Raw genomic sequence first — 25,727 nt, forward strand, 5'->3', positions numbered from 1 at the left:
TGGATGTTGGCAAGCTGCAATCCAATACACTTACCTGGGAATAAAGCCCACTGAGCACAGCAGAACTTACCTTTTGAGTAAAACTTGCATAGGATTAAACCGCGAGAAAACTGCAAAGGAGGTTTGGAGAAAACCAGGACACAACATAAAACTGCTAAAAGCCGCAAGTGACAGGAGCAGATTGCACACCATGTGCTTATTGTGCTGCTAGACCCACGTGAGATCTTCTCATGCGGCAAATTTCATAAAACAAGAGAAGGCAAGAGAGCAGTCTCCTTAGTAATAGCTGAGAGTTAAGATCCAAAGTCCTTGCTGGAGGGTTATCGCGGATAAAGATGCCCACTGAGGGAATCTTCTCAACATGCACAGCATGAATTACAGCCTGGAGGGGAAGAACTGAAAGGAACTGCCTGCCTTTGACCCCAGTCATGGCCCCCAAACCCTGAACTCAGGAGGGTGGGGAAGGAGCTGTTGCTTCCTTAAAGGGGGGGCGCTTGCTGCCCCACACATGGAAGAACCACAGTGTTAGAGAATGGAGCCTGGCAGCCACACATTGTTAGATGGTTTTATTTGAAATACTTTGAAGTAAACATTATAGCAAGGCACAAATGCCACTGCAGATTAAATAGATATGTGATGGCTTGGGAGGGACACCCCCCCTCCCCACCCCCTGCTATTGTTACTATAGCTAGGCTACCTTGTAAAACATTCCCTAGACTAAAATGTACACAGTATCAAAAAATACAAAGGGTTTTATCAAAACACATTTCAGACGAGAAAGTGAGCAATTCAAATGCAATAAGATAAATAGGTTTTTTCCTTTTTTAAAATTATTTATAGTAAACAATGAGCAGGGTTCAGACTCAAAACATAAAAACCGTATAAAAAAAGTTAAGTATTACACAAAGCATGAGGAATAAGCACAGGTGAGGGGGAAACGGCACAGACGGGGAGACGAATAAATGCAAGTGTGGAAAGGAAACTCCAGAATCAATTCGGCCAATTGAGCAAAGGTGGGAGGGGCTAGGAAGAGATATAATGTAGTTCCTCAAGAGCAGGAGCACTTGGAAGAAAACGAGGAAGGGAGATCTCTTGGAGCAAGCATCTTCTTGTCCTCACTTTGCTGGGGATGATCTGGAAAGCTCCATTCTGAAACGACGATCGGCGGCCGGCCATGCTATACTTGGCAGCTGGATATGTCAACAGACAGACAGGTTCTGCTTCCTTGAATACTGCTTCTCCTGCAGCGCCCTTTACACAGACTGAAATTCTTACAGGACGATCCTGCTCTGGCTGATACAGCAAGAGAAGGAACCAAACACAGGCAGAACAATATGCTAAGCTTACAAGGAAGGAGAATCTCGAGACTCTGGGCTGGATCACACAGGGCCTGAATGGGCAGCTTAGGCATGAGAGACAACGTGGGAGCAAACTCTCTAGTGTAGACATTTAATCGTGCAGAATTTTATCACGTATGCAACCCAATTCTTATTTAAATGTCATATGCCCAGTGAGAGAAAAGCATCCTGCAGTCTATCATATATGTCACTAATACTGCCAGGCCAGGTATGTGCATGCAGGGTAATTAGTGCAAGCTTGTACTTTGGCTTGCAAGAAGCTCCAGCACAACCTGGCCCAGTTCTGAACACAGGAGAGCTCCAATTGGGGCCAACGTTGAGGCTGATTATTGTTTAAAACACAGTGGGAACCTTGAAACTCCACTTGTGCAAAATTTAACCCACGTAAGGTGAATGTTTAGTGGCACCGAATCTCTTCTAGGAAAAAAAAAGACCAAATTTTGTTTTTGTGTTCTGCATGGGTGGAGGACCAGACTCATGGAGTGCCTGAAAGGTGAAGCCAGCATGATTTGGGGGAAGGAAAGCCCCTGTGGATTCACATCTCAAGAGAAAAAGTGTTGACGCAGGCTTTGCAGCCCAGACAGAATGCCTGGCAGGCTTGGGTAAGGAACTGAAGTGGAAGGCAATGCTTGATATGAAATAAAAAAGAAGAAGAACAGGAAAACTGAGGTGGAACTGTTGGCTGAGGCCTTTAGTGGGACAAGAGTGGTCCTGCTGTTCCTGGAAGGGCGGGCAGGGAGACACACACACACAAAGCAGAAAAGTGCTCCTGACCCTGAAGGTTCAGACATGGTTCAGCTGGACATCCTCATCACATTCTACTTCCCCCTCTCATAATTGTTACATATTCAGTGCTACAGAGACGGTGGCAGTTTGCCGTTTTGATTTCCCTTCCTAATTAAAGTGAATGGAATGCTGCGCCCATTCCATGAAATGAACAGCCTGTTTAAGAAACCCCCCCCCTCCAATTAACATTTAGAGCGAGGCAAAACACGCTCTTTAAATATTTGGAGATTTGGGGTGTTTGTTCTGTGTGCTGGGCTTTTCTGCATCACAGGACGTGGGGTCGCCCTCAGAGTCCTGGCTCTTTGAACCACCTCCTTCCTCGTCCGCAGTGTTCATCTTGCCATTCGGCTCTGCAAGTCCGTTCTCGCTTGTCTCCATTTGCTGAGCCTCTTTTTCAGAATCTGGCTCAGGCTCAGGCTCCTCCTGTTCCTCCTCCGGATCTTTCACTTTATGAACAATGAAGAGGTGCCTGTTCAGAGAGATGTGAGACGTGTAGCACAAGCCGCAGAGCTGGCACTGGTACGTGGAGCTGTCCGTCTTGTGCCGAGGTATGTGTTCCAGAAATTCACTCTCAGCGGCCGTTGCAAATCCACACTTGGCACACTTCCAGTGTGCCTTCAGTTTTTTTGCTGGTGGTTCTTCAGATCCCGATGCCGTAGTTTCCGTTTGGTCCAAACCACCTGCAGATACCCTCTTTGGATATTTTGCCTAGGAAATGAACACATGGCTTTATTGCGCCAATCAGCACCGTAAGACAAGGTTCCCGCCCACCATGCGTGCACTGCAAATACAGAGAGAAATCCCCTAAGGGAATCTTTTCCCAACCAGGAGCCCTCCAGATGCTGTTGGACCACAACTCCCATCAGACCCACCCACCATGGTCAATGTTCAAGGATGATAGGAGCCCAACAAGACCAGGAGAACATTCGGTTTGGGAAGGCTGCCATAGAGTATGAAATCCATGTCCCCTTCCCTGGCCTCCTTGCTTAGCAAACCAAGCCATTATGTGACAGAGGAAGCCTGTGCACAACTCCTGTATCCCTGATCAAGCCTTCTGCCTGGTCAAGGAACATGCTATGCCCGCAGTGGCCTTGCACAGTGCTTTCACTATGATGTGTGTGTGTGGGGAGGAACGAGAGCACACAAAAATCTCTATTACACCCTATGGAGAGCAGATCCCTTCAGATGTGGGTGCTGTATGCACAGTGGACCTGACCAGGCCACAGACCACTCCCCAGATCTGATCTATTTTTATGCTAGGGATGGGAAGCATGTGGCCTTCCGTAGGTTGCTAGACTGTAGCTTCCATCCTCCCTGACCACTGGCTAAGCTTAATAGGAGTTGTAGTCCAATAACCTCTAGCAGTTTTCCATCCCTGACAGACACACAAATGCAATGGAGCAGCATTTTGGGAGGAGACGGGAAGAAAGATTTAGCAATTACTGCCACCAATGCTTTGCATAAAAAAGTACAAAAGCTGCTGGAAGTGGATGCTCCTTCCTGGTATCACTAATTGTATTAATTGCCTCATCTGCATTTCATTGTTTTCCCTGTGGAAAATTCTCTGTCCCATCTCTAACGATGCCAAAAGATGTTCAACATGACCTGCCACCGGCTCCCTAGAAGCCTCTAATTTCTCCTCACATTCTGCCTGGTTATCTTCAGTTTAATTACTCTATTAGTCCAGATTATAATTTAAGTTTCTTCAGTGCACAGGATTATAATTTAACGAGGAAACAAGACGAGAGCTAAACTTCCCTACAGATTTTTTTAAAACCACATTTTTATTGGGAGCTCTAGCAGTTCCTCCAAGAGATTCAGTTTTGTATATAATCTATATCTATACAGAATTCAAATCTGGATGGAAAGAAAAAGCTGAAAATGAATTCCACAGGCCACACAAGGAAGGCAGTTCTTGAAGGAGGCCAAGCACATGAGATAGAATTACATATTATTTAAGAAAAGCATGGTGGATTACTTTTGTCAAGTCTTCTGCCGGAGCTTTGGTTTTGGATATCTGGGAAAGGTCTGGGTTTTTGATGCCGTGCATGAGGCTGATGTGGCTCTCTAGCATGGACAGCTGAGGAAATGTCTGGATTTCATCTGTGCAGTACCTTAAAAATACAAAGCAAAATAGTATCATGATATAAGCAGTATTTCTTTTTCATTTTTTTTAAAAAAATATTTTTATTGGATTTTGGTAATGTAAGTGTCTATACAAATATATAAGCAGAAAAAGGTAAAAAGGAATAAAAATAAAATATGCAATATAAAAATAACAAAAGGAGCAAACAGATTCATGAAAAAGAAAATGCGTTATTATCACAAGTTAAAGAGAGGATAAACACAGTTCTTCCACAAATCTATGACATTTTTAAAGATGTCAAGAAGTTAACCCCATAATGAAGCATGAGCATTATATCAGTAGTATTCCGCCTCTCATCCCTTACCTATTCTCCTACTTGTCTGTTGGCTCCCCACAACTATCAATATATTGATTGCAAGTTTCTTGGGGCATGGACCTTATCTTTCTGCTTAGGCAAGTAGCTCAAAAATGGACATTTTTGTTTTGCTTCAGAGGACAGTTATCAAAGCCACCTGCACAAATAACCCATTCCAGTTCTGCCCCCTCAAATGGTTTCAAATGTTGTATTATTATTATTATTATTATTATTATTATTATTATTATTATTATTATTATTAAAAATTGTATATCATCCATCATCAAAAGATCACAGGGTGGTTTACATCATTTTAAAAACACAAAAATACCTACCATAATAATAGAAGAAAAACAATAATACATTGGATGACACGAGGCTCTCAAACATTTTCCCTTCTTAGTTACTACAAAAGACCAAAAGTAATCTATGTATACATCCACTTCCAAGACCCATCTATTTCTATTCCAGCAGCACCATGGCAAACTTGGCCCCTTTTACAGCTCTTCGCTGTACAATGGCAAAGGATAACAACGGCTTCCCTTTTAGAGAATCAATAATTTAATAAAGAATCAAGCGAGAGCAGAATCTCTTTCGTCCGTAAGGGAAATGTCAACATTTGTGTCCACATTAGAACTTTCAAGACTAAATTGCCAGATGTACTTGTACAACAAAAAGTACTGTGTATCAGTGAAAGTCACATTCCTGCTCAGAATCAGAGTCTCCTTGGTCATGGATGTCATGAGAAGATGTGTCACATTTGTGTAATACAGCATTATAAAAGCATCAATACAAACCTTAACATGCAAGTCTGTTACTAAAGGTGATCATGAAAGGACTGGATGTCCATATTTTATGCACAGTTGTTCAACTAGCAAAATGTTGGCGTTTAAATACATTTATTCATCAAAATAATAATATTGCAATACTTTCAGAGCACACATCATTTTACAGAGTTACATTGGCGGCTACGCTTTAGCAGTTAGCAGTCACCTGTAGACTTGCAGGAAATTTATTTAGTGGTTTGTCTCATTTGTGTCCTCACCTTTCCCTTCAAATTACCAAGACTAGTCACTCATTTCCATCCTCACAACCACCCTGGAAGTCAGTGATTTGTTCAAGGTCAGCTTCATGACTTTGAACTTGGATCTCCCACCACCAAACCAGGCAGTCTAGCCACTGGGTAAAAAGGTAAAGGTAAAGGACCCTTGGATAGTTAAGTCCACTCAGAGGTGACTATGGGGTTGTGGCGCTTATCTCACTTTCAGGCTGAGGGAGCCAGCGTTTGTCCACAGAAAGATTTCCGGGTCACGTGGCCAGCATGACTGAACCGCTTCTGGTGCAACAGAACACCGTGACAAGCCAGAGTGCATGGAAACGCTGTTTACCTTCCTGCTGCAGCGGTACCTATTTATCTACTTGCCCTGGTGTGCTTTCGAACTGCTAGGTTGGCAGAAACTGGGAGAAAGCAACAGGAGCTCATCACCGTTGCATGGATTCGAACTGCCAACCTCCCAATCAGCAAGCCCAAGAGGCTCAGTGGTTTAGACCACAGCGCCACCCGTTCCCCTGCTGTGGGCTATGCCAATCAGGTGTCTGCACTAAGTTTGGCATCAATATGGCAAGCCCTGGGGAGCTGAGGTGCGCCAGGTTGCCCAAGGAGGGGTGAACCAGCCCAGGTTGGAGACGGAGCAGGTAAAAACTCCCATGCCGATCAGTAGTGGGACTGTGCCTGTGAATAGCCACTGCAGTCTTACCTGGGCAAGGCAGCAAAACCCAGACTCTAACCACTACAGCACACTGGCTCCAGCAAAGTTAATATAAAAGGAACTAAGCATTCTACATTTGCTTAGATATAGCCCAGTGCTTGCATCATCAATGCCTAACATGCTTCAGTCTTATCATGGAATCTAGCTGCGAAACCTGAAAATGTGCCTAAGCTAGTGCAAGATCCTTTGTTCTAAGCTATGCCCTAAAAAGCCTTAGATATGGCCCATTACAAAGCACTTTTTTTAGCCTGGAAGACTCATAGAAATTTTCAGGAAAAGTTGTGTACTCACCAGCAGGTGTAAACTTTCTTTGCTGTGTCATGGTTATTGCGTACATGTCTGTGCAGACTATTGGAGGCATTGAATGACCGCTCACACTGCCGACAGGGATATCTTTTCACATTCTATGAGAGGAATGGGAGCGTTAGTCCTGACAGCAAGAATGAGCTGCCTCTTTTTTTTTTGTCTTTATCTGTGCAAAAGAACCCACACAATCTAGATTTGTGTACTAGCATCTGTAATGCATCTGCCTGTATCCTTGATCTGACAAAGTGTACTTTTGTCAAACAGGGTAAACACATTTAAGAGTCCTGGCCAATTGTGGCCCTTAGGTGTGCATTTCTCAAGGGGCTACAGACATGTTTTTCTTCGAGAGTCACTGTGCTCACCATAGAGACATGCAATTGACCTGCCACAAACATGTCTCTCTTGTAGCATAAAAAGTAGCCCTTGGCCATAAACCTGATAAGCTTGCCTTGAGCCAGTTCCCCATCTGCAGAATGCGAATGTTCATGATCTAATTTATAAGATTTTTGTGGAGAGGAATCCAAATAATGCTTATGCATTTGCAGTCAATACAGTTTCAGAAACATATGGTCTTAAAAGGGGAACACATGGAGAGAGAGAGAGAGAGAGAGAGAGAGAGAGAGAGAGAGAGAGAGAAAGAAAGAAAGAAACTCTGAAGTTTATCTCTGATGCTGCCATAGGACTGCAGAGACCAAAAAGAAAGAGGCATCTACTCAGGCTCTCACCCTGCTACAAGGTTTATGTAATAAGCAGTAGCAATTTTATTTGTTTAGCTGTAAGCTATAACAAACATAAAAAGGTATACTATGAGGTTTAGATTAGATTTGCACATTGCTTCTTATTACGAAGGTCCTGAAATAATTTTCAAACAAAACAAACTCCACACAACCATTATTAAAAACAGATGCAACAGTACAGCCATATCATCGGTGCTACCTAAATGTGCAGGAAAACAAAAACCTGTTCCCCTGGAGCTCAAACAATGACAGGTAGGCTGCTGAAGAGTTTTAGATGAATCCTGTGGGAAAGAGGAGCAAAATATAGCCCCCAGACCCTTACCTTTCCATGGCTTTTCCTCATATGGGACACATAGGTTTCTCGGTCAGGGATGCACTGCGAACACTCCCGACATGTCCAACTGCAGGGTTTTGGCTTGGGTTTTGATTCTGGGCTCGTCCCTTTTGTGGACAAAGAGGTCTGGGAAGTACCATTGATTACTGACAGCTCCTTTGATGCTGGAAGAACACTGCTGTTAGTTGCTGTCTCTGTCTTCTGTCGGAAGCTCGCAAGATCTTCAGGATTCTCAGGGACCCCATGGACGCTCTAATGAACAAAACAAAACAAAAAAATCAAGCCTCAGCATTACAGCAGGGCAAAGAGAAGTTGCCTATTTTCCTAAAATAGCAGGAAACTGCTCTGCTCAACAAAAGCATATCATTTCCCACCTCCTTCTGTTTTAGACAGCCCAGGCCTAAGATAGAGATTATGTCCATAGCCAATAGGCTATGTTAGCGCTAACGCAGTGTGATTCATTCCATCAGCACAGTGAGAAACTATGCACTTAACTTTAAATTATAACAGAACAGCATAGTGTGTTTGCAGCAGACTTAAGACTGAATTCACAGTTTGGAGGATTGTGAAAAAGTGCTGCTGCTGTAGAGTGCTCCCTCCTCTGCCTCTGTGTAGCACGTTATGGTTTGATCAAACCAAGTAACAGTTTGCAGATACATCTGAACTGGCAAACTAAAGTTTGAGCAAGCCCTCCAAACTGGGATTGCAAATCCTAGTTTGGAATGCTTGATCAAAGGAAAAGGGAGTGTGAGAGCACAGTGTTTGTTCACAATCCTCAATACCCACATCAGGCTTGGCCCAAGGATGTGATTTGAAGAAACTGCACCCCGGTTTGTACTCAATTAAACTCTGAACCAATGCAAAGTTACAGGGTGCATGTATACATGCATGTTTGAATTGAGTCTTGGTGCTCCTCATTCGGAATCCAAGAGTAGGTTCAGAGGATGATTGAATTTCAACCTAAGAGTCCTGTGGCATTTTAAAGAAAACAAATGCATTGTGCCTTGAGCTTCTCTAGACAAGGGTCAACTTTGTAATCGAAGACATTGTTACAAATAAAGGTAAAGGTAAAGGTACCCCTGCCCGTATGGGCCAGTCTTGACAGACTCTGGGGTTGTGCGCCCATCTCACTCAAGAGGCCAGGGGCCAGCGCTGTCCGGAGACACTTCCGGGTCACGTGGCCAGCGTGACATCGCTGCTCTGGCGAGCCAGAGCCGCACACGGAAACGCCGTTTACCTTCCCGCTGGTAAGCGGTCCCTATTTATCTACTTGCACCCGGAGGTGCTTTCGAACTGCTAGGTTGGCAGGCGCTGGGACCGAGCAGCGGGAGCGCACCCCGCCGCAGGGATTCGAACCGCCGACCTTTCGATCGGCAAGTCCTAGGCGCTGAGGCTTTAACCCACAGCGCCACCTGCGTCCCTATTGTTACAAATAGCACTGTTCAATTTGCCATAGCAGCAGCTAACGTATACAAGGATTATACAGCTCAGTCAAGTGTCTGATAAATCCTTGTATACGTTAGCTGCTGCTACGGCAAATTGAACAGTGCTATTTGTAACAATGTCTTTGATGCCTGTCAAGAGATGGACAAGTTTTTGCTGGCTCAACCAAGATGCCTTTCTAGATAATAAGGATGTGATATTTCTCTCTTGGTAGCATCATGAAAGGCAATATATGCACAGATAATGAGGGAGATTCTGAATTTTGTCATCTCTCCCTTTGGCAAATGCTGATGACAGATTCTGAAATCATAATGCTATGAAAGCTCTTCCTTGAGTACAAAAGTGGCAGGTGGTCACTGCTGCTTTTCAGACAGAAAGACACAGGCAAAATTTAACTAGATGCTGCAGCTAAATCATTCAGCCTCTCCAATACATGTTTTGAAAAGTGCTTCTGTAAAATATTTTCTTGCTTGTGAACAGCCTGAACGACAGGAAGGAAAGAAGCCTCGCTTGTAACCCAAGAGGAAGGAACCTGCAGCCCTCTAGACCAGTGTTTCCCAACCTTGGGCCTCCAGCTGTTTTTGAACTACAATTCCCATCATCCCTGACCACTGGTCTTGCTAGCTAAGGATGATGGGAGTTGTAGTCCAAAAACAGCTGGAGGCCCAAGGTTGGGAAACACTGCTCTAGACGATGGATTCCAACTTCCATCATCCTTACCACTGGCCTTGTTGGCTGGAACTGATGGGAGTTGGAATCCAACAAGACTTGAGAGTCACAGATTTTGCAGCCCTTAAGTTTTCCAGGGAATTCTGGAGGCATGAAGAGAATTCACATGCCTGACACACTTATTTATTAGAAGAATTTTTATTTTTGCCCTTCAATCATATTTTCAGGGCAATTTACACAAAGAACAACAAAATGTGGAGGTGGGAAGCATGCATGTGCACATACAGAAACGCACATATACACAAGAAGCTAAAAACCCACAAAATTCTAAAAGCAGCATTAAACAGTTAACAGGCTTAAACTGCATTTTAAAAGCTTTAGATTGTTTTGGCACTGAAAAGAGAGCATTCCACAACTGGTCTTCAGGCACATACTACTCCTGACAAGGGAAGAGTTTCATGTAAGGGCTGGTGCACATGGAGAACAGTGGCCCTTCAATTACGCTGGTCACTTCGCACTGCGCCCAGAAATGAACTGGGAGGCAGTGCAGTCAGTATAGCACCAGTCTCAGTTAGAAATCTAGATGCTGTAGGTACTTGGACTCTTAACGCAACACACTTCTGGGAGGACTGTTTTACACGCAATCTTTGAATTGGTTTTGAGGCTGCTTGTGAAGATATCCACCAGTGGTGGGTAAAAAAAGAAAGAAGGGCAGCCGATGTGTTTCATGCAAAACAATCTCAATTCAGAAGGTAGAAAAGCGTTCTGTGCAGGCATGGTATCCTCTTCCGTCACCAACCTTAACATGCTGCATTAGCTGAAGTTTCTGCATATACACCAGCTGGCAATGCGGACACTTGAACACTCCCACCATCAGCCTGTTGGCATTCTGCTGGAAGTGCTCCTGCAGAAGCCTCTTCTTGTTAAAGACTGTCTCACAAGAGCATTTGTAGATCACCCTGGAACAATTGGAAAATGAATTTGCAATGAAAGTTTACTCTAAACAAAAAAAATCCAACATAGATAAATTTATTATCATCATCATTAAATTAATTATTGAAGTATTATTATTATTATTTATTCAACATATATACCACCCCCTTTATCAGAAGATCTCAGGGCAGTGTACAACATTAGAAACCCAACTCCAACAAAATGCCTTGGAAACATGTATTTAACAGCAAACATTGTTGTGGTGTCACCTGGCGGGTGGGCCTCAATTCTGTTTTGCTGCAAGTGGCTGTTCCCAGCAGGAACAGCTTACGGGTGACGGTTAAATCCTGCTCCATTTGGCTGAGCACATCTGTTCCCTCTTTGCAACAGGTGCATAAAGTCAAAGGATGCAGAAGGAAAACACTGAGTTGGCTTGCTTGCACTGTGTGCGCCTGCTCCATGGAAAGAGGTGCCGGCAGCAAAAGCAGACCTGTCTTAATTCTGCATCACTACATGAAAGGGGGGGGGGGAGAGAGAAACCGCTAGGGAAGATTGATCCTTGCAAAGGGGGTTTCCCCATCCCCTTCCTGGGAAGCGTGTGCTGAGCAGAGGTTAAATTCTGCTCCGTTTTGCTGCACACAGTTCCCAGGGGGAGTGGGGAAAGAACTGCTTTTGCAAGGATCAGCCTTCCACAAGTGGTTTTCCCCATCTCCTGGGAGCTGCAATTTCTCCTTCATGTGTCAGTTGGATCTACATTTAAGTGTGTGTGTGTGCTTCAGAAAGAAGGGAGGGGGCTCATTTTAACATTGCTCCAGCACTGACTTTTGATGGGTGGGTGTGTTGCCCACCTGTCAATCATGTGGAGTGCCTCGCTCACCTATCAAATTTGGTCCGTGAAGCTAATCCTGATATGGATTTGGCCCACAGAGCCAAAAAGGTTCTCCACTCCTGCTCTAAGTGCTGCTATCTACTTTAATTTGTAGTTTCCCCCGGCAGGCTCTGCCTGAAGCTCCCATTACTGCTTCTCTAGCAGACAAGAGTTACAAGGCAATTTCACAGAGACTTTGAATCAAAAGGACCTTGGAGGGCATCTATTTCCAATCTCCTGCTCAATGCAGGACCTGAAATCCTGGGTGCAAGTACAGCATTCCCAACAGATGGCTGCCCAACTTAAATATAACCAGTGAAGGAGACCCCGACAGCTCTGCAGACAGCCTGTTCCCACTATCAAACAGCTCCTACCATTGTTTATCCTCATGGTTTGCCAAAATGGGTTTCTGTTCAATAACTACCCATTGGTTCTAAAATGCCCTCTGGAGAAACACGTAACATCATGCAGAGCACAGGGGCTGTCTGTACGCTAACAGATGATAAATCCGCCCTTGCTTCTTTCCAAGTGTGAAAAGTCTTAGGAACAGATGGGCTACATAACTAAATATTAAGATAACTAGAAAAGAAGATTTCTGCCTAACCCTTCTTTTCTTTAAAAGAGAAGGTATGCAGATCCTACTAAAAACTGTCTCCACAACACAGTTTATTCTCTCTCTCCATATAGTTGGGACAACGTTCTTGTAAGCCCGGTGGGGATGGGCATAGAAGGCAAACTGGGTAAAGAAGAGAAATTGAGCAATACATTTATTTAACCGGGCAGACACTTACTGAGATGTCTTATGAGGTTCTGCGGGGTGCTGACTGGTAATGTGAGCAGTGGTGCTGTCTGCAGACTTGAAGGCCATAGGACAGAACGAACACTTGTGGAAGACTTCACAGTGCTTCTCGTGAATGTGCACTTTCAGCATAGCTTGCGACATGAAGACAACCCCACAGTGAGTGCACCTGGGAAAAGAGAGAGAGAGAGCTAAACTTGAGCTCTGCAAACAAGAACAAAAAATCATAAACACACACTGAGATTTCCGTGAAAGTTCAGGAAACAAGGACCCACTGAGGTCTGCCTCAATGACCTGGAGGGAGTAGTAAAATCCACAGCATTTGTAAAATCCACAGCATTAAAGTGTTCCAGGGTGATCGATAATGGTGGTAAAGACAAAAATGAATAAAAAAACAACGGGGGGAAAAGCCTGTTTTCTGATAAGACACTCAAAAGTCCCAATGAAATGCACACTGATAATGTTTTAAAACCTCCAGCGATACAGCTGATAGTGGACAAAGTCACTCCAATTTGAGGGGTGTTCAAATCAAAATGCAACTGCTGTTAGCCACAAAGGCAAGTAAGAGCAGGACCAAACTTCCTTTCTATTTATTGCCTGTATTAGCCTGGGCTTTAGTGCTTTTATTCCAAGCAAATCAAGTCACTTAGGAGTCTGCTAAGCACCCTTTAATTCATGCTGCATTGTTCCACCTAAGCAATAAAAAAGTATTTGGTGCTCATCTTGCTCTTGCTGCCAAACGTCCTGTTTTACATCAAGGGTGGGGAAGTCTCCAGGGTGGGGTCTCTCCAGGTGCTGCTGGACTCGCATCAGCCCCAGTCAACGTGGTCAACAGCCAGTGATGATGGCAGCTATAGTCCAGCAATTTATATTCTACTTTCAATGGTTAAAACTATGCTCAAGGAGGCTTACAACATGAAAAAATGCATAATTACAAATATAACAAATATTGTTAGAAACAATACATTTAAAAAATCAGAGGTACACAACCAAATTGAACAAGTTCCACATAAAACCATAAGAAGATCTAAAAATAAAGATACAAAAAATAAATACCAACAACAGAAACAAACCCTGCTAACAACCCCCACCCTAAACAATACCCAAGGGTCTGTTCAGCAGCCTCAGCTTTTGTAGCTGGAGTCAGTCAGCGTACCACCTTTCCAGGCCAGGTGGGAAAAGGCCTGCAAGGCAGGGAGCAGGTCTTCACAGCCAAGATGGCCACATCAAAAGGGCCATAAGTTCCCTGCCTTTAACATAAAGTCAGTATTGCATCTGTACTTCTTCAGTTAAGACACAGAAACACCAAATTTTAGATCAATTCAGTTACCCCCCTATGGATACTATTTATTTTTAAAATGCCTAATCCACCGTTTATCCAAATGGTAGTGAAGAAAAATAAAAATGCAATATAATAAAAAAACACCACCACAGTACCCTCCTTTGCAAGCAACAAAACTGAGAAGCCAGAAAGCGACAGAACTATAAAGCATACAGAGGAAGCAAACTACGTGTCAGAATCAGGCCATCACTACTTCATAACCTTTAAGAGGGCTGTGAAAGACCATCGAAAAAGCCCTGGCATTTGCAGCATTTTCCCCTCTCTTAGCCTGCAAGCACAGAAGAACGCTCGTTACCAAAGTGTCTATAAAGATGTGCCTCCTGAAGGCACGGCAGGAGAAACACGCCTTATCAGCATTTGATATCCTGAAATTGTCAGCCTGTCTGATCACCAAACAAGTTGGCAGCCAAGCTGTGTGGCGTGAAAAGGATTTGATAAGATTTTAAGCTCAATTCCCCCTCGCCCCGTTCATCCCCGCTCGGTGTGCATTAAATGTCACGACACATCTTCCCAGTGCACCACCACCCCTCCATTGAACACAAACCTGTAGCCAACTTTGCGCGAGTAATGAAGGCAGTTCTCCTTGACGTGGGTTTGGAAATAGGCCGACCGGCAAATGGCACCACACTCTGGGCAGCAATAAGGGGATTTGTGAGCATGGATTCTTTGATGAGCACAGTAACTGCACTTGTTGGGCAACAGCATCTGGCATACTTGACAAGTCTAAAGGAAGAAAAGGAGACGCCACAATTAGCCATTCCTGCTGCACTCTTCACACCATTTTCCTGCTTCTTTCCATTACGAGAACTTCTACCAACAGAACTTCTTACGTAAATCCTATGTTCTCCCTTTATCTTCTTACCTTTGCCATGCCACTTCCGTGTTCTATAGGGTGCCCACATACCACTGGCATTAAATGGTATCCCTACCAATGAAAATTTGGCTTTCTTCGGCAAGTATTTTTTCCCCAGGGGTGTGTGTGAAAAGAGAGGTCTAACACAATGCTTATTCTACTTTCCAAACACCAGGACCATGTTGTAAAGAGAGCTGTCAGGATTTTCCAGTGACAAGTCGTTCCAAAGTCAAATCCTAACGTACTTACCAGTAGAAAGAATTCTGAGGAAGCATTGAAGCCAGGCAACTGTCTTTCCAAGCCAACTTAACATTAGCACCATATTTTCCGGCACCTGAGCAAGGGAATTTCAAGGCCTCTCCCAGATCCCCACCCAAAGTGGTCCCTTTTGCAACTGCCATAGTTTGTAAGGCCCAGAGTTCAAAAGCAATGGACATCCAGATAGCGGGAATTATCAATGCAACTGTCTTAGAGCTGGGTACACATGGCTGAGCAAGAATGTGATGATGGTGTTATCTTTGAAGCAGGAAATGAAAAAATGAAATTCCAAACACCTCTATTTATTTATTTAGCATCGGTAGAACACCAACACATTTCATATCCAGAGTTCTCTGAACCCAGTGATTAGGGATAACCCAAACAACTAGTAAATGTCTCTGGCTTAGCAACCACTTACTGAAAAAGCTTACCAGAGATCTTAGGCTTGGAGGTCTCTCTCCTTGTTTTGTAAAAGGTGCTCTTTTTTAGCCAACTGGCTCTGCAGATGAAATGATGTGCTGTGGTCCAGACCTACTCCTTCCTTGGGCCTGAACCAGTTTCCACTGTATCTCCTTATGGGTTTGGGAAAGAAGGAACCTCTTGGAGGGTGACAAGTCCAACAGGCACCTCATGCTTACAGGCCAGTAGCACAACACCCACTCCCACCATCCCACAGCTCTCCTCCCTGTGCTGGCTACCTTCTTATGTGAGGTTCTGCAAGAATCATAGAGTAAAGGCCACCCCACAGTCTCCAGATCAAGCCATGAGCTGACAATGCCGACAAGTTGTGCCTTTCCAACCACTGTGCGTCACAACCAAGCCAGGTGGCCTTAATGGCGAAGCTGTTGGCTCCCAGCCACAAATCCCAAGCAGCTAAGGCAGGACTGAGAATATACACAGCTGAATTACAACTCCAAGCTCTCTGTTAACAGGTTATCATTTCCAAAACATCCCAAGACTTGCCTCTCCATGTCACTTGGAACTGCAGCATGAGGAAAGCACAAGTAGTGTGACATGCCTACCAGCTGTAATCTGGTGTCCTCAACCAACATCCAAGTCTTGATAACTATTTGTACACGGCATTAATTTACAAGCTGTTGCCATCCACAGTGACCCTCTGGCCTAAACAAATGCTCAAGTTCAAAATGTAAGACCGCCCAAGTTTTCAAGAGCTGGAGAACCAAAGAAACAATCACTTCTGAAGCTGCTCAGGCGTCATGCCCAGATCCAAACAGTTTGGTTAGTGGCCAGGCTTTCAAGAACTGAACCCGGGATGGCTGTGTCCAAGGCTGGTGACCTACCTACAGCAATAGCCAGGACAGCTGAGCACTGTGCAACTAAACTCCTAGAGATATCCTGCAAAAAACATTGATTGGATCGCATTAACTCCAGTCGGCTCTAGCATCTACAACCAAAGAAGGCAAGGGTAGATAGTGGACCACTGACCAATTTGCGGTGGACCTACTGGCACCTGCTCATTGTTGGGATTCTTGCAGTGAATGCAATTTGCTATGTGTAGCCTTCTATAATCCAACAAAGCACTTCTTAAGCTGAAATCAGTTGAGTTAGACCTTAACAATTAAAGAGAATCCAAGTACACATTCTTGCTTCTGTAGATCACAAATGACATCAACCCACTCTTGGTCTACACAACAGGGCACACAGAAGCACTGGGCCTTCTGTGCTTTGATTCAACCCTAAACGTCTTTCCTTTCTCTGCCCTTGAACTCTTGTCACTCTCCGTCTGCAGTTTCCTGCCTCCCACCAGTCATGGCTATTCTTGAAGCCCACATCATGGCTTGCTGCCAATACAGACAATTTGGATTTGACAGAGGATTGTGCCCTGACACTGCAAGACAGCTCTCCTGCTGATCATTCCATTTTACTACGTACGTTTCTACACACAAGTTACAGCAATTTCATCAGAGGCCTTATCATTGTCCCTGAAAGACTCGCAATCCAAGTATTGAATGTTTACTTGACTTACGTACATATGTTTCTATTAATAGCCTCAGAATGGTTTTAAATAGTTACCTATTAATATTTTTATTCTGTGCTTTTAGAAAGCCTTTAGTTATTGTTAATATAACCGGTTATCACACACACCCTAAAAATTTGGACCTTTGGGCCTCAAAACACAGTAAACACTGAAATTCCAGACTAAAAGCTCAGGAACAACAGTCCAGAATTTCAACAGCCTACAAGCCTGCCTCTTCCCATCTCCTTGCCCCTTAAGATCAACACTGGACTGCACCCCTGCAGGTGGCAAGAAGCAGACAGCAGAACGTTTCTGACCCCTTCCCCTACAGAAAAAACCTCTGCATATGGAAAGCTTGCACACCAAAGAGGATGAAACTTCTTCCTGACATATTAGCTGTCTACGTGAGAGAGGATTTTTACACAATGGGAAATTTAAGCATACTGTTCCCCCACTGCCAGCAGCTTTAGGTAGCACAGATGGGGAAAGACTACAGGAACTATGGAATTTCAACATTTAGTATATATACTCTGGGGCCCAAAGGTCCCAATTCGCAGAGAGCGTGTAGTGATTACTTTAATTGGAGTCATGTTTTGGATGCTTAAATCGGGAGTTGGTCTAAGATTCTTCTTCCACAGCAGCTGCCTGATACACATTCAGAATCCAATTTATTCATGCTACTGTTTCATCAAGACCATCCAGTCTAATTTTGTGAAGTGGAAATGTTTATGTAAAAACTGAAATTATCATAGGCTTATGAAAGTAATGCAAGTTACTGAAAAGCTGTGATAAGAAATGTGAGTAAAAAGGAGGAAAATTTGGGTAATAATCTACAACCATTTAAGCCATAGAAGTTTTTCCTACCGAATTCTGTATGTTGTGGATTTAACCTTTTTTATCTTTTGTTGTATGATATGTATACCCTTGTTGTATGATATGTATGCCCTTGATGTCTAGGAAATACTTAAGAAGGTTTTGCCAATGAAAGCTACCAATTTATCTCAAAATTTAAATTCTAAGCTCCTCCCAAGCCTCATGAGCTTCACCAATTCACTGGAGTCAAATCTCCACTATTATTTATCTCCTTTTCATTTATCTCAGCTCTTCTTCATTTTATGCTCCCATCATTGCATCAGGCTGCAGCAGAGGGATCGATGGGAGCAGGACCACTCCATTAGCTCTGCTGAGAAACCAGCTCCACGTGGAGCGTCCTCTCCATAAATGGCTTCCATTCCAGTTGGTCATTATTAGAACAACTATGCAAAAGAATCGGTGCCTGCGTTTGCTTGTTTCCCTTTTCCCTCCTCATTCCTTTGTCCTGTGTCTTTTAGACTGCAAATCTGTGGGCAGGAACTGTCTTGTTTCATTAATCTTATGTAAGTCTCTCTTGAAACTTTTTGGTTGAAAAGCAGAGTAAATTAATAAATTAATCTATAGAGGAACAGTTGTGATGGTCCTTGATCATCTAAGTCAGGCACCCCCAACATTCGGCCCTCCAGATGTTTTGGCCTACAACTCCCAAGATCCCTAGCTAACAGGACCAGTGGTCAGGGATGATGGGAATTGTAGTCCAAAACATCTGGAGGGCCAAAAGTTAGGGAAGGCCTAAGTAGTACTTCAGGGTCTCTGTTGTTTCTAGCCTCCTAAACATCTGGTGAACTGTCAGGCAGATCTTCAGGGAGAGGGAGGTTAGATGGGGAGAGAACCTAGTTTAGAAAAGGATGTTGGTAAAATAGTAGTTTTACCAGTTCCCACTCACTATCTCCTGCAAAACCACGAAGATACTTAACTACTGAATAATGCTTAGTAATTGGGTAGACACTACAATGGTACTATCTGTTTAATTAAAGGGAAATAGATAAAAATAATCAGGCAGAACCCAGCACCAAATGTTGTATTTCCATTGTATGTTCCCAAGGGAAAAGTAACTTCTGACTTTAACGCTTTCACTGCAACATAAAACTAAAGTGTACATTAAGTAAATAGAGTACACATATTCTCAGATTTCTAAAGTGAAGAGAGTCCCTTTCCTTAAGTAAATGCTACCATTGAGGCAGCTGCCCATCCCATAATGCTACCTGAGCAAAAGACTTGCACATCCTTTATCTGCAACTCTCAATCTCTCTCATCCTAGTGTTTCATTGCAGTAAGGTAAAGGTAAAGGTACCCCTGCCCGTACGGGCCAGTCTTGCCAGACTCTGGGGTTGGTGCGCCCATCTCACTCAAGAGGCCAGGGGCCAGCGCTGTCCGGAGACACTTCCGGGTCACGTGGCCAGCATGACAAAGCTGCATCTGGCGAGCCAGAGCCGCACACGGAAACGCCGTTTACCTTCCCGCTGGTAAGCGGTCCCTATTTATCTACTTGCACCCGGAGGTGCTTTCGAACTGCTAGGTTGGCAGGCGTTCATTGCAGTAGCTTGTATTTAATCAAATATTTGACTTCAGTATACAATTAGAAACTGTGATATGCTACAAATACAGCTGCATACAAAGGAATGTGGTCAGTTGACAGGTTTAGAATTAAATTATCCAAATTAAAAAATAAACTATCTGTACAGGACCCTTGTACCTACGGGACCACCTCTCCTGGTATGTCCTGCGGAGGACCTTAAGGTCCACAAATAACAACATTTTGGAGGTCCCAAGCCACAAAGTGGTTAGATGGGTCTCAACTAGGGCCAGGGCCTTTTCAGTACTGGCCCCAACTTGGTGGAACACTCTGTCACAAGAGACTAGGGCCCTGCGGGACTTGACATCTTTCCGCAGGGCCTGCAAGACAGAGCCTGGTCTTTGGTTTGAACTCAGTCTGACCCTTATGTTTTCCCTCCCCTTATGGTTTTGATTTATGGGCTACTATTAAAATGAGGCTGCATTTTAAACTGTATTTTAACCTGTATTTTAATAAACTGGTGTTTGTTTGTTTGTGTCCCCCCCCCCCCCAATTATGTTTTGTTGTAATTTTATTGGTGTTAGCTGAGCCCAGCTCTGGCTGGGGAGGGTGGGGTATTATTATTATTATTATTATTATTATTATTATTATTATTATTATTATAGTGTTATCTATTGAAATTACATTTTCATTTGTATAGCTGTAAATTAATCTGTCACTCACAGTTTCCATAATGAAAGTTTAGTTATTCACGACACCTGGCCCATGTTCTCCACAATTCTATGCCTCTTTTTCTCCTGATTTGCAGGACAAATGCAACACTTTGCCAGTTTGGATGAAACAGGCATATATACATAACACTAACCTTTAGCCCTCCAGATGTTGCTGGATTACAACTCCCACAATCCCACCACTGGCCTCCAACAACATCCAGAGGGCTGCACATTGGTCACCTCTGACATAACCCTATACCAGTTTGTCACTGCATCTGACCCACCCAAATGTCATAAAATATGAACAAAGATTCTGCACTGTTATGTGTCTACAGAAAACACAAAGAATAATAATTCCTAACTTTACTCCTAGGTTGTGGTGTTGGAAATATCAATTTAAAATCAACCAAGGGGCTCTTTAATGATGGATACTCAAGACAAATTTTCTAACTTTCAGCAGCCATAATCATAAAAAAGAAGGCTCATTTAGCCCAGAAATGAGTCCTCCTTTATCGGCATTTTGAAGACACATCACTTAAGCCACTGTTTGTACCCAAATGTGTGAACAGGAGTAACAAAGTCACCTTAACTAAAGCTGACATCTGTCCTTTTGCCAACAAAGTTCACAGTCAATGGGAAGAATAACTATCAGCAACTCCAGAGATTATGCAAGGAAAATCCAAGAGGTCTAATCAATCAACTGCAGTTCTGAATAAAAATTACCCTCCAGATTCAGCAGGCGGGACTGTTCCAGAAGAAGAGGATTTGCTGAGTAATTCTGTTAACCTACCAAATAAAGAGCAAAGTGACATTCTCACCAAACTAGCTAAGTTACAGTCCAGGTTGACCCAAGCACAACAGCATGGACAACAAAACGTTGGTGAAACAATTGACAATCAAGCCTTTTGCCCACAAGCTGTTTCTCCAAAGTGTATAGTTAAAAAGAGGGCTACCAGAGGAACTTCGAAGTGTATAGATGCAGAGCTGCAAACTCAACCCCCCTTGGAATATGATAGGGTGAGGGACAATCCTGATGGCATGACTATGGATTCCTGGCTGAGCTATCAGAAATTAGCTCCAAATGTAATAGGTAGTCCTCTCCCGAGAATAAAAAAGGATACAGTGGTGCCTCGCAAGATTAAATTAATTCATTCCGCAAGTTTTTTCTTCTTGCGAGTTTTTCGTCTTGCGAAGCACAGTTTCCCATAGGAATGCACTGAAAATCAATCAATGCGTTCCTATGGAAACCGCCTTCAGACCAGGTCCGGGGACAGTCTGTCCCCCGACCTCTTCTGAAGGCTGGGGGGGGGGGGGGACAAGGGCTTTTCTTCCCACCGCCAGCCTTCAGAAGGCTGTTCTGAAGGCTGGCGGTGGGAAGAAAAGCCCTTCTCCCCACCTCCCGCCCCGCAAGCTCCGGGGACAGGAGGGCTTTGCTGCCGACCGCCACAATTTTAAAAGCCCCCAGGACAGCGGAGAAGCCTTCGCTGCCGACCCCCCAGCATTTTAAAAGCCCCCGGGACAGCAGAGGTCTTCTGAAGGCAGGCGGTGGGCGAAAGTCTTTGCTCCCCCCGCCTGCCTTCAAAAGCCGTCCGGGATAGCGGAGAAACGCGCTGCGCTTCCCTGCTATCCCGGACCGCTTTTAAAATGCTGGCGGTGGGGAGCAAAGCCTTTCGGCCCCTGCCGGCCTTCCTGGACCTCTTCTGAAGGCCGGAGGGGGGCGAAAGGCTTTGCTCCCCACCGCCAGCATTTAAAAGAGGTCCCCGGAGATTTCCCTATGGGCTTTCTTCTTGCGAAGCAAGCCCACAGGGAAATTCGTCTTGCGGAACGACTCAAAAATGGAAAACTCTTTCGTCTTGCGAGCTTTTCGTTTTGCGAGGCACCACTGTACTAACATCGTTTGAATGTGTTCTTACTGATAAGAGGAATGGAAGCGTTTTTTTAGTGGGAGAAGAAGCGGTGGAAGAGGACTGGAAGAAGTTTAAGATTTATCTGCAGAAATACTGCAAGGTTTATGAATGCTAAAATGATGTTGGATATAAAAATAATATGGCATTGGTGATACAGTGTTAAAAAGTATGCAATAACGTAATAGAAAAAAGGGGAAAGATTAAAGTTATATTATGTCAAAAGTAAACAATACGTTAAAGGTGTTCAAATATAAGGAGGAAAGATCAGAAACATAATAGAAGTGATTTTAATAATTAGAAATGAGTTTTGAAAGAGGGTAAGGATTTGCTGTATCTGATTGGACAATGAGGAACACAGAAAAAGGAGGCGGGAGGAAGTCAAGAAAGATTGTTATGTTAAACATGAATTTAAAAATTGGAGTTTTTATTTTTATTTTGTTTTTTGTATTTTGATGTATGCTTGTGATTGGCTTTGTGGTTTTGAATCTCTTTTGTTTTTTTGTAAAATTAAATATTATTTTTTTAAAAAAGGAAGTGTTTTTTTAGAAAAACGATAAATCAATATTTCCTGAAGTTTGGGCCACAGCCCTATATTCAAAAAGGGCCTTACATTCAATCTAGCTAGTTATAGACCAATTAGCTTGCTACCATTAATTAGCAAATTATATGCAAAGCATCTTTACAATAAGCTAATTGACTGGATAACTGATGAAACTATTCTTGCCGAAGAGCAAGCAGGATTTAGTTGAGTTAGATCCACTATAGATCATTGCTTTGTACTAGTTCATTTTACAGATGAGTGGTACGTTAAGAAACCGGGTGGTGTGCTATATGCAGCTTTCATTGATCTGAAAGCTGCATTCGATTCAATCTCTCGAGTAAGACTGTTGGATTAGTTGAACTCTTAAATACAGATAAAATATTATTGTTCTTGATTAAATGTCTATATAAAAACACTGTGCTGAAAGAGTGTTGCTCTACAAATGGGCAGCTCACAGGATCTGTAGCAGCCACAAAGGGAGTTAAGCAAGGTTGCATCCTAGCTCCCGCACTGCTTTAATTATCATATTTTCCCGTGTATAACACACACACACACACACACACACGTTTATAAGACTACCCCTAATTTTGGCTGCAGCCAATCACTCGTCCCCCCATGCATATATTCCATGTATAAGATGATCCATGTTTTTTAACATTATTTTAGAGTAAAAAAAACCTAGTCTTATACACAGAAAAATACAGTATATATAAATGTCACTGTCCAGAGTTTAACATCCCCAGAGTATCATGCCCCTAAACTGGCCACAAAAGCCATCTCTGTATTATTATACGCAGATGATGCGATACTTCTATCTCAAACAAAAGTGGGCCTAAAAAGATTGATGAGGGCATTCTCAGGATACTGCCAAAGAGAACAGCTGGCTGTGAATTACAAGAAAACTGAAGTCATGGTGTTTTCAAGAAACTATAGGGCTCATAGATGGTATATGGATAATCAGCTGATCAAACAAGGTAAAGTCTTTAAATACCTCAGCCTTATTTTTCAGTCAATAATCTAGTAATTATTTAGTTCTGTCTTGGTCCAAATATGCTTGCCAAATTCCTCCTGCGTCCCACCTAAAGACTGCTATAAACTGCGGACATGGAAGCAACAGCACTGCTCCCAGCTTTTTTTGGGACTACAACTCCCATGATCCCCAGCTAACAGGACCAGTGGTCAGGGATGATGGGAATTGTAGTCCCAAAACATCTGGAGGGTCGAGTTTGCCTATGCCTGCACTATAATCTATAATCTATTGCTTGAAAGTTTATAGTGTGGTGACATGCTCCGGTTGCCCTGCTAGGGAAAGCAGCAATTACTGAAGTTCAACCACACTGTTTTTGTTTTTAATTAAGCCAAAAACTTCACCAATGAGAGACATGGAATTTGCACTAATTTTCTTGAAGGAAAGCCTACGTGCAGGAAAGAGGCAAGAACAGCACAGCGCTGCATAACTCACTGGCAAACACCCACTGGATAAAACCAGTTCCTTAGCTTACTCGTTTATTTCAGAAACATTGTAAGAGCTCACTTTATTTCGTGGGTTTTTTTGTTTTTACCCGAAGCCAGATTTTACTGGAACGAATGCTCTCGAACAACTTCCCTGCGTCTCTTCAATTTCTCTATAGGACTTTGTACACATTGGAAGTTGCTGGCCATAGGCAGCCTGAATTCCACGAATACCCCTGGTAGTGTAACTCAACCCCACCTACAGATAGCGTAGAAGAAAGCAGGAACGGGGACCTATGACCTCCCATCAGCACCAACCAGCATTGCCAATGGTCAGGGTGGGTGATAGGAGCCGCAGTTCAACAACTTCTAGAAGTTCACAGGCTCTCTACCCCTGCTTCAGAGTAAGAGTGAGCAATTGCTTCAATTGAGTGATGCGTGTGGCGCTGTGGGTTAAACCACAGAGCCTAGGACTTGCCGATCAGAAGGTCAGCGGTTTGAATCCCAGTGACGGGGTGAGTTCCATTGTTCAGTCCCTGCTCCTGCCAACCTAGCAGTTCGAAAGCATGTCAAAGTGCAAGTAGATAAATAGGTACCACTCCGGCGGGAAGGTAAACGGCGTTTCCGTGCGCTGCTCTGGTTCGCCAGAAGCGGCTTAGTCATGCTGGCCACATGATCCGGAAGCTGTACACTGGCTCCCTTGGCCAATGAAGCGAGATGAGCGCCGCAACCCCAAAGTCGGCCACGACTAGACCTAATGGTCTGGGGGTCCCTTTACCTTACTGATGATGATGATGATGATATTTGTACCTCGCCCATTTGACCAGCTCAGCTCCCACCCACTCAAGTAAAAGGTCTTAAATTCAATCCCTGGCATCTCCAGGTAAAGGCTGGAACCCTGGAGAGCCACTGCCAGTCAGTGCAGTACACAATACTGTGTGCTACATGGACCAATTGGTCTGACTCAGTATAAGGTGGTATTTTCTGTTTCTATGGAAGATTCAAGATGGATTCTATCATGTACGGTGCAATTCTAGAAAATCAAATTCTGCAAAACAATTGTAGATAGGCTCCTCAAATCCAATAATAATAATGATTTATTATTTATACCCCACCCATCTGGCTGGGCTTCCCCAGCCACTCTGGGCGGCTTCCAAAAAAATATTAAAATACTGCAATACATCAAACATTAAAAGCTTCCCTAAACAGGGCTGCCTTCAGATGTCTTCTAAAAGTCTGGTAGTTGTTGTTCTCTTTGACATCTGGTGGGAGGGCGTTCCACAGGGAGGGCGCCACTACCGAGAAGACCCTCTGCCTGGTTCCCTGTAACTTGGCTTCTTGCAGTGAGGGAACCACCAGAATAATACAAAGGCAGCATATGCAAAACTTTGGGGGCCCTGGAATTGCCCACTGGAATGGTGGGTGCTACCCAGGTGCCACCTGGCTGCTCTTGTCATTGCAGGTTATGAATCGACACAATAAAGGTTGCTGTTGTGTTTTCCTGTAGGTCAGAGAGTCTGATTAATGCCCTAACTGCAGCTTTAGCGGTGCTATCTGTTTTCAGGGGTTTGGGGTTATTTGTAGTTTTTACAATGGGAAAATTGATGGCTTTTCTTACAGAGTTACAAGAATATATCACATGCCGGCCTGACATAGAAATCTGCACATTAGAGTGTTTCTACAACAATGCACCCACCACAGCACAGGAGACACCTTCAAAAGGTCAGAAATAGTAAAGCCGAGCATGAACAGGAAACCGGTCAAAACCAGTATTTTTGTCTCACATTTGGAAATCTTTGCTGAAATTTAACAAAAATAGATTCAGGGACGCGGGTGGCGCTGTGGGTAAAA

The 25,727-nt window shown here is 43.7% G+C and overlaps 1 protein-coding gene across 1 annotated transcript in view; it reads right to left on the reverse strand.

Moving 5' to 3' along the window:
- Positions 1–551: 551 nt before the first annotated feature.
- ZNF592 (zinc finger protein 592) overlaps positions 552–25,727 on the reverse strand; it is a 44,722-nt gene continuing 19,546 nt past the window's right edge. Inside the window, exons 3-9 of the mRNA XM_083712480.1 lie at positions 14,330–14,508; positions 12,436–12,612; positions 10,643–10,802; positions 7,720–7,983; positions 6,646–6,758; positions 4,123–4,258; positions 552–2,852 (exon numbers count right to left, since the gene is read on the reverse strand). Of these exons, the coding sequence (XP_083568606.1) occupies positions 2,358–2,852; positions 4,123–4,258; positions 6,646–6,758; positions 7,720–7,983; positions 10,643–10,802; positions 12,436–12,612; positions 14,330–14,508 (1,524 nt within the window). The 3' untranslated portion in view covers positions 552–2,357. The remainder of the gene's footprint in view (positions 2,853–4,122; positions 4,259–6,645; positions 6,759–7,719; positions 7,984–10,642; positions 10,803–12,435; positions 12,613–14,329; positions 14,509–25,727) is intronic.

This window comes from Podarcis gaigeae (genome assembly GCF_964106915.1).
Source record: "Podarcis gaigeae genome assembly, chromosome: 14".
Taxonomy (NCBI): Eukaryota; Metazoa; Chordata; class Lepidosauria; order Squamata; family Lacertidae; genus Podarcis; species Podarcis gaigeae.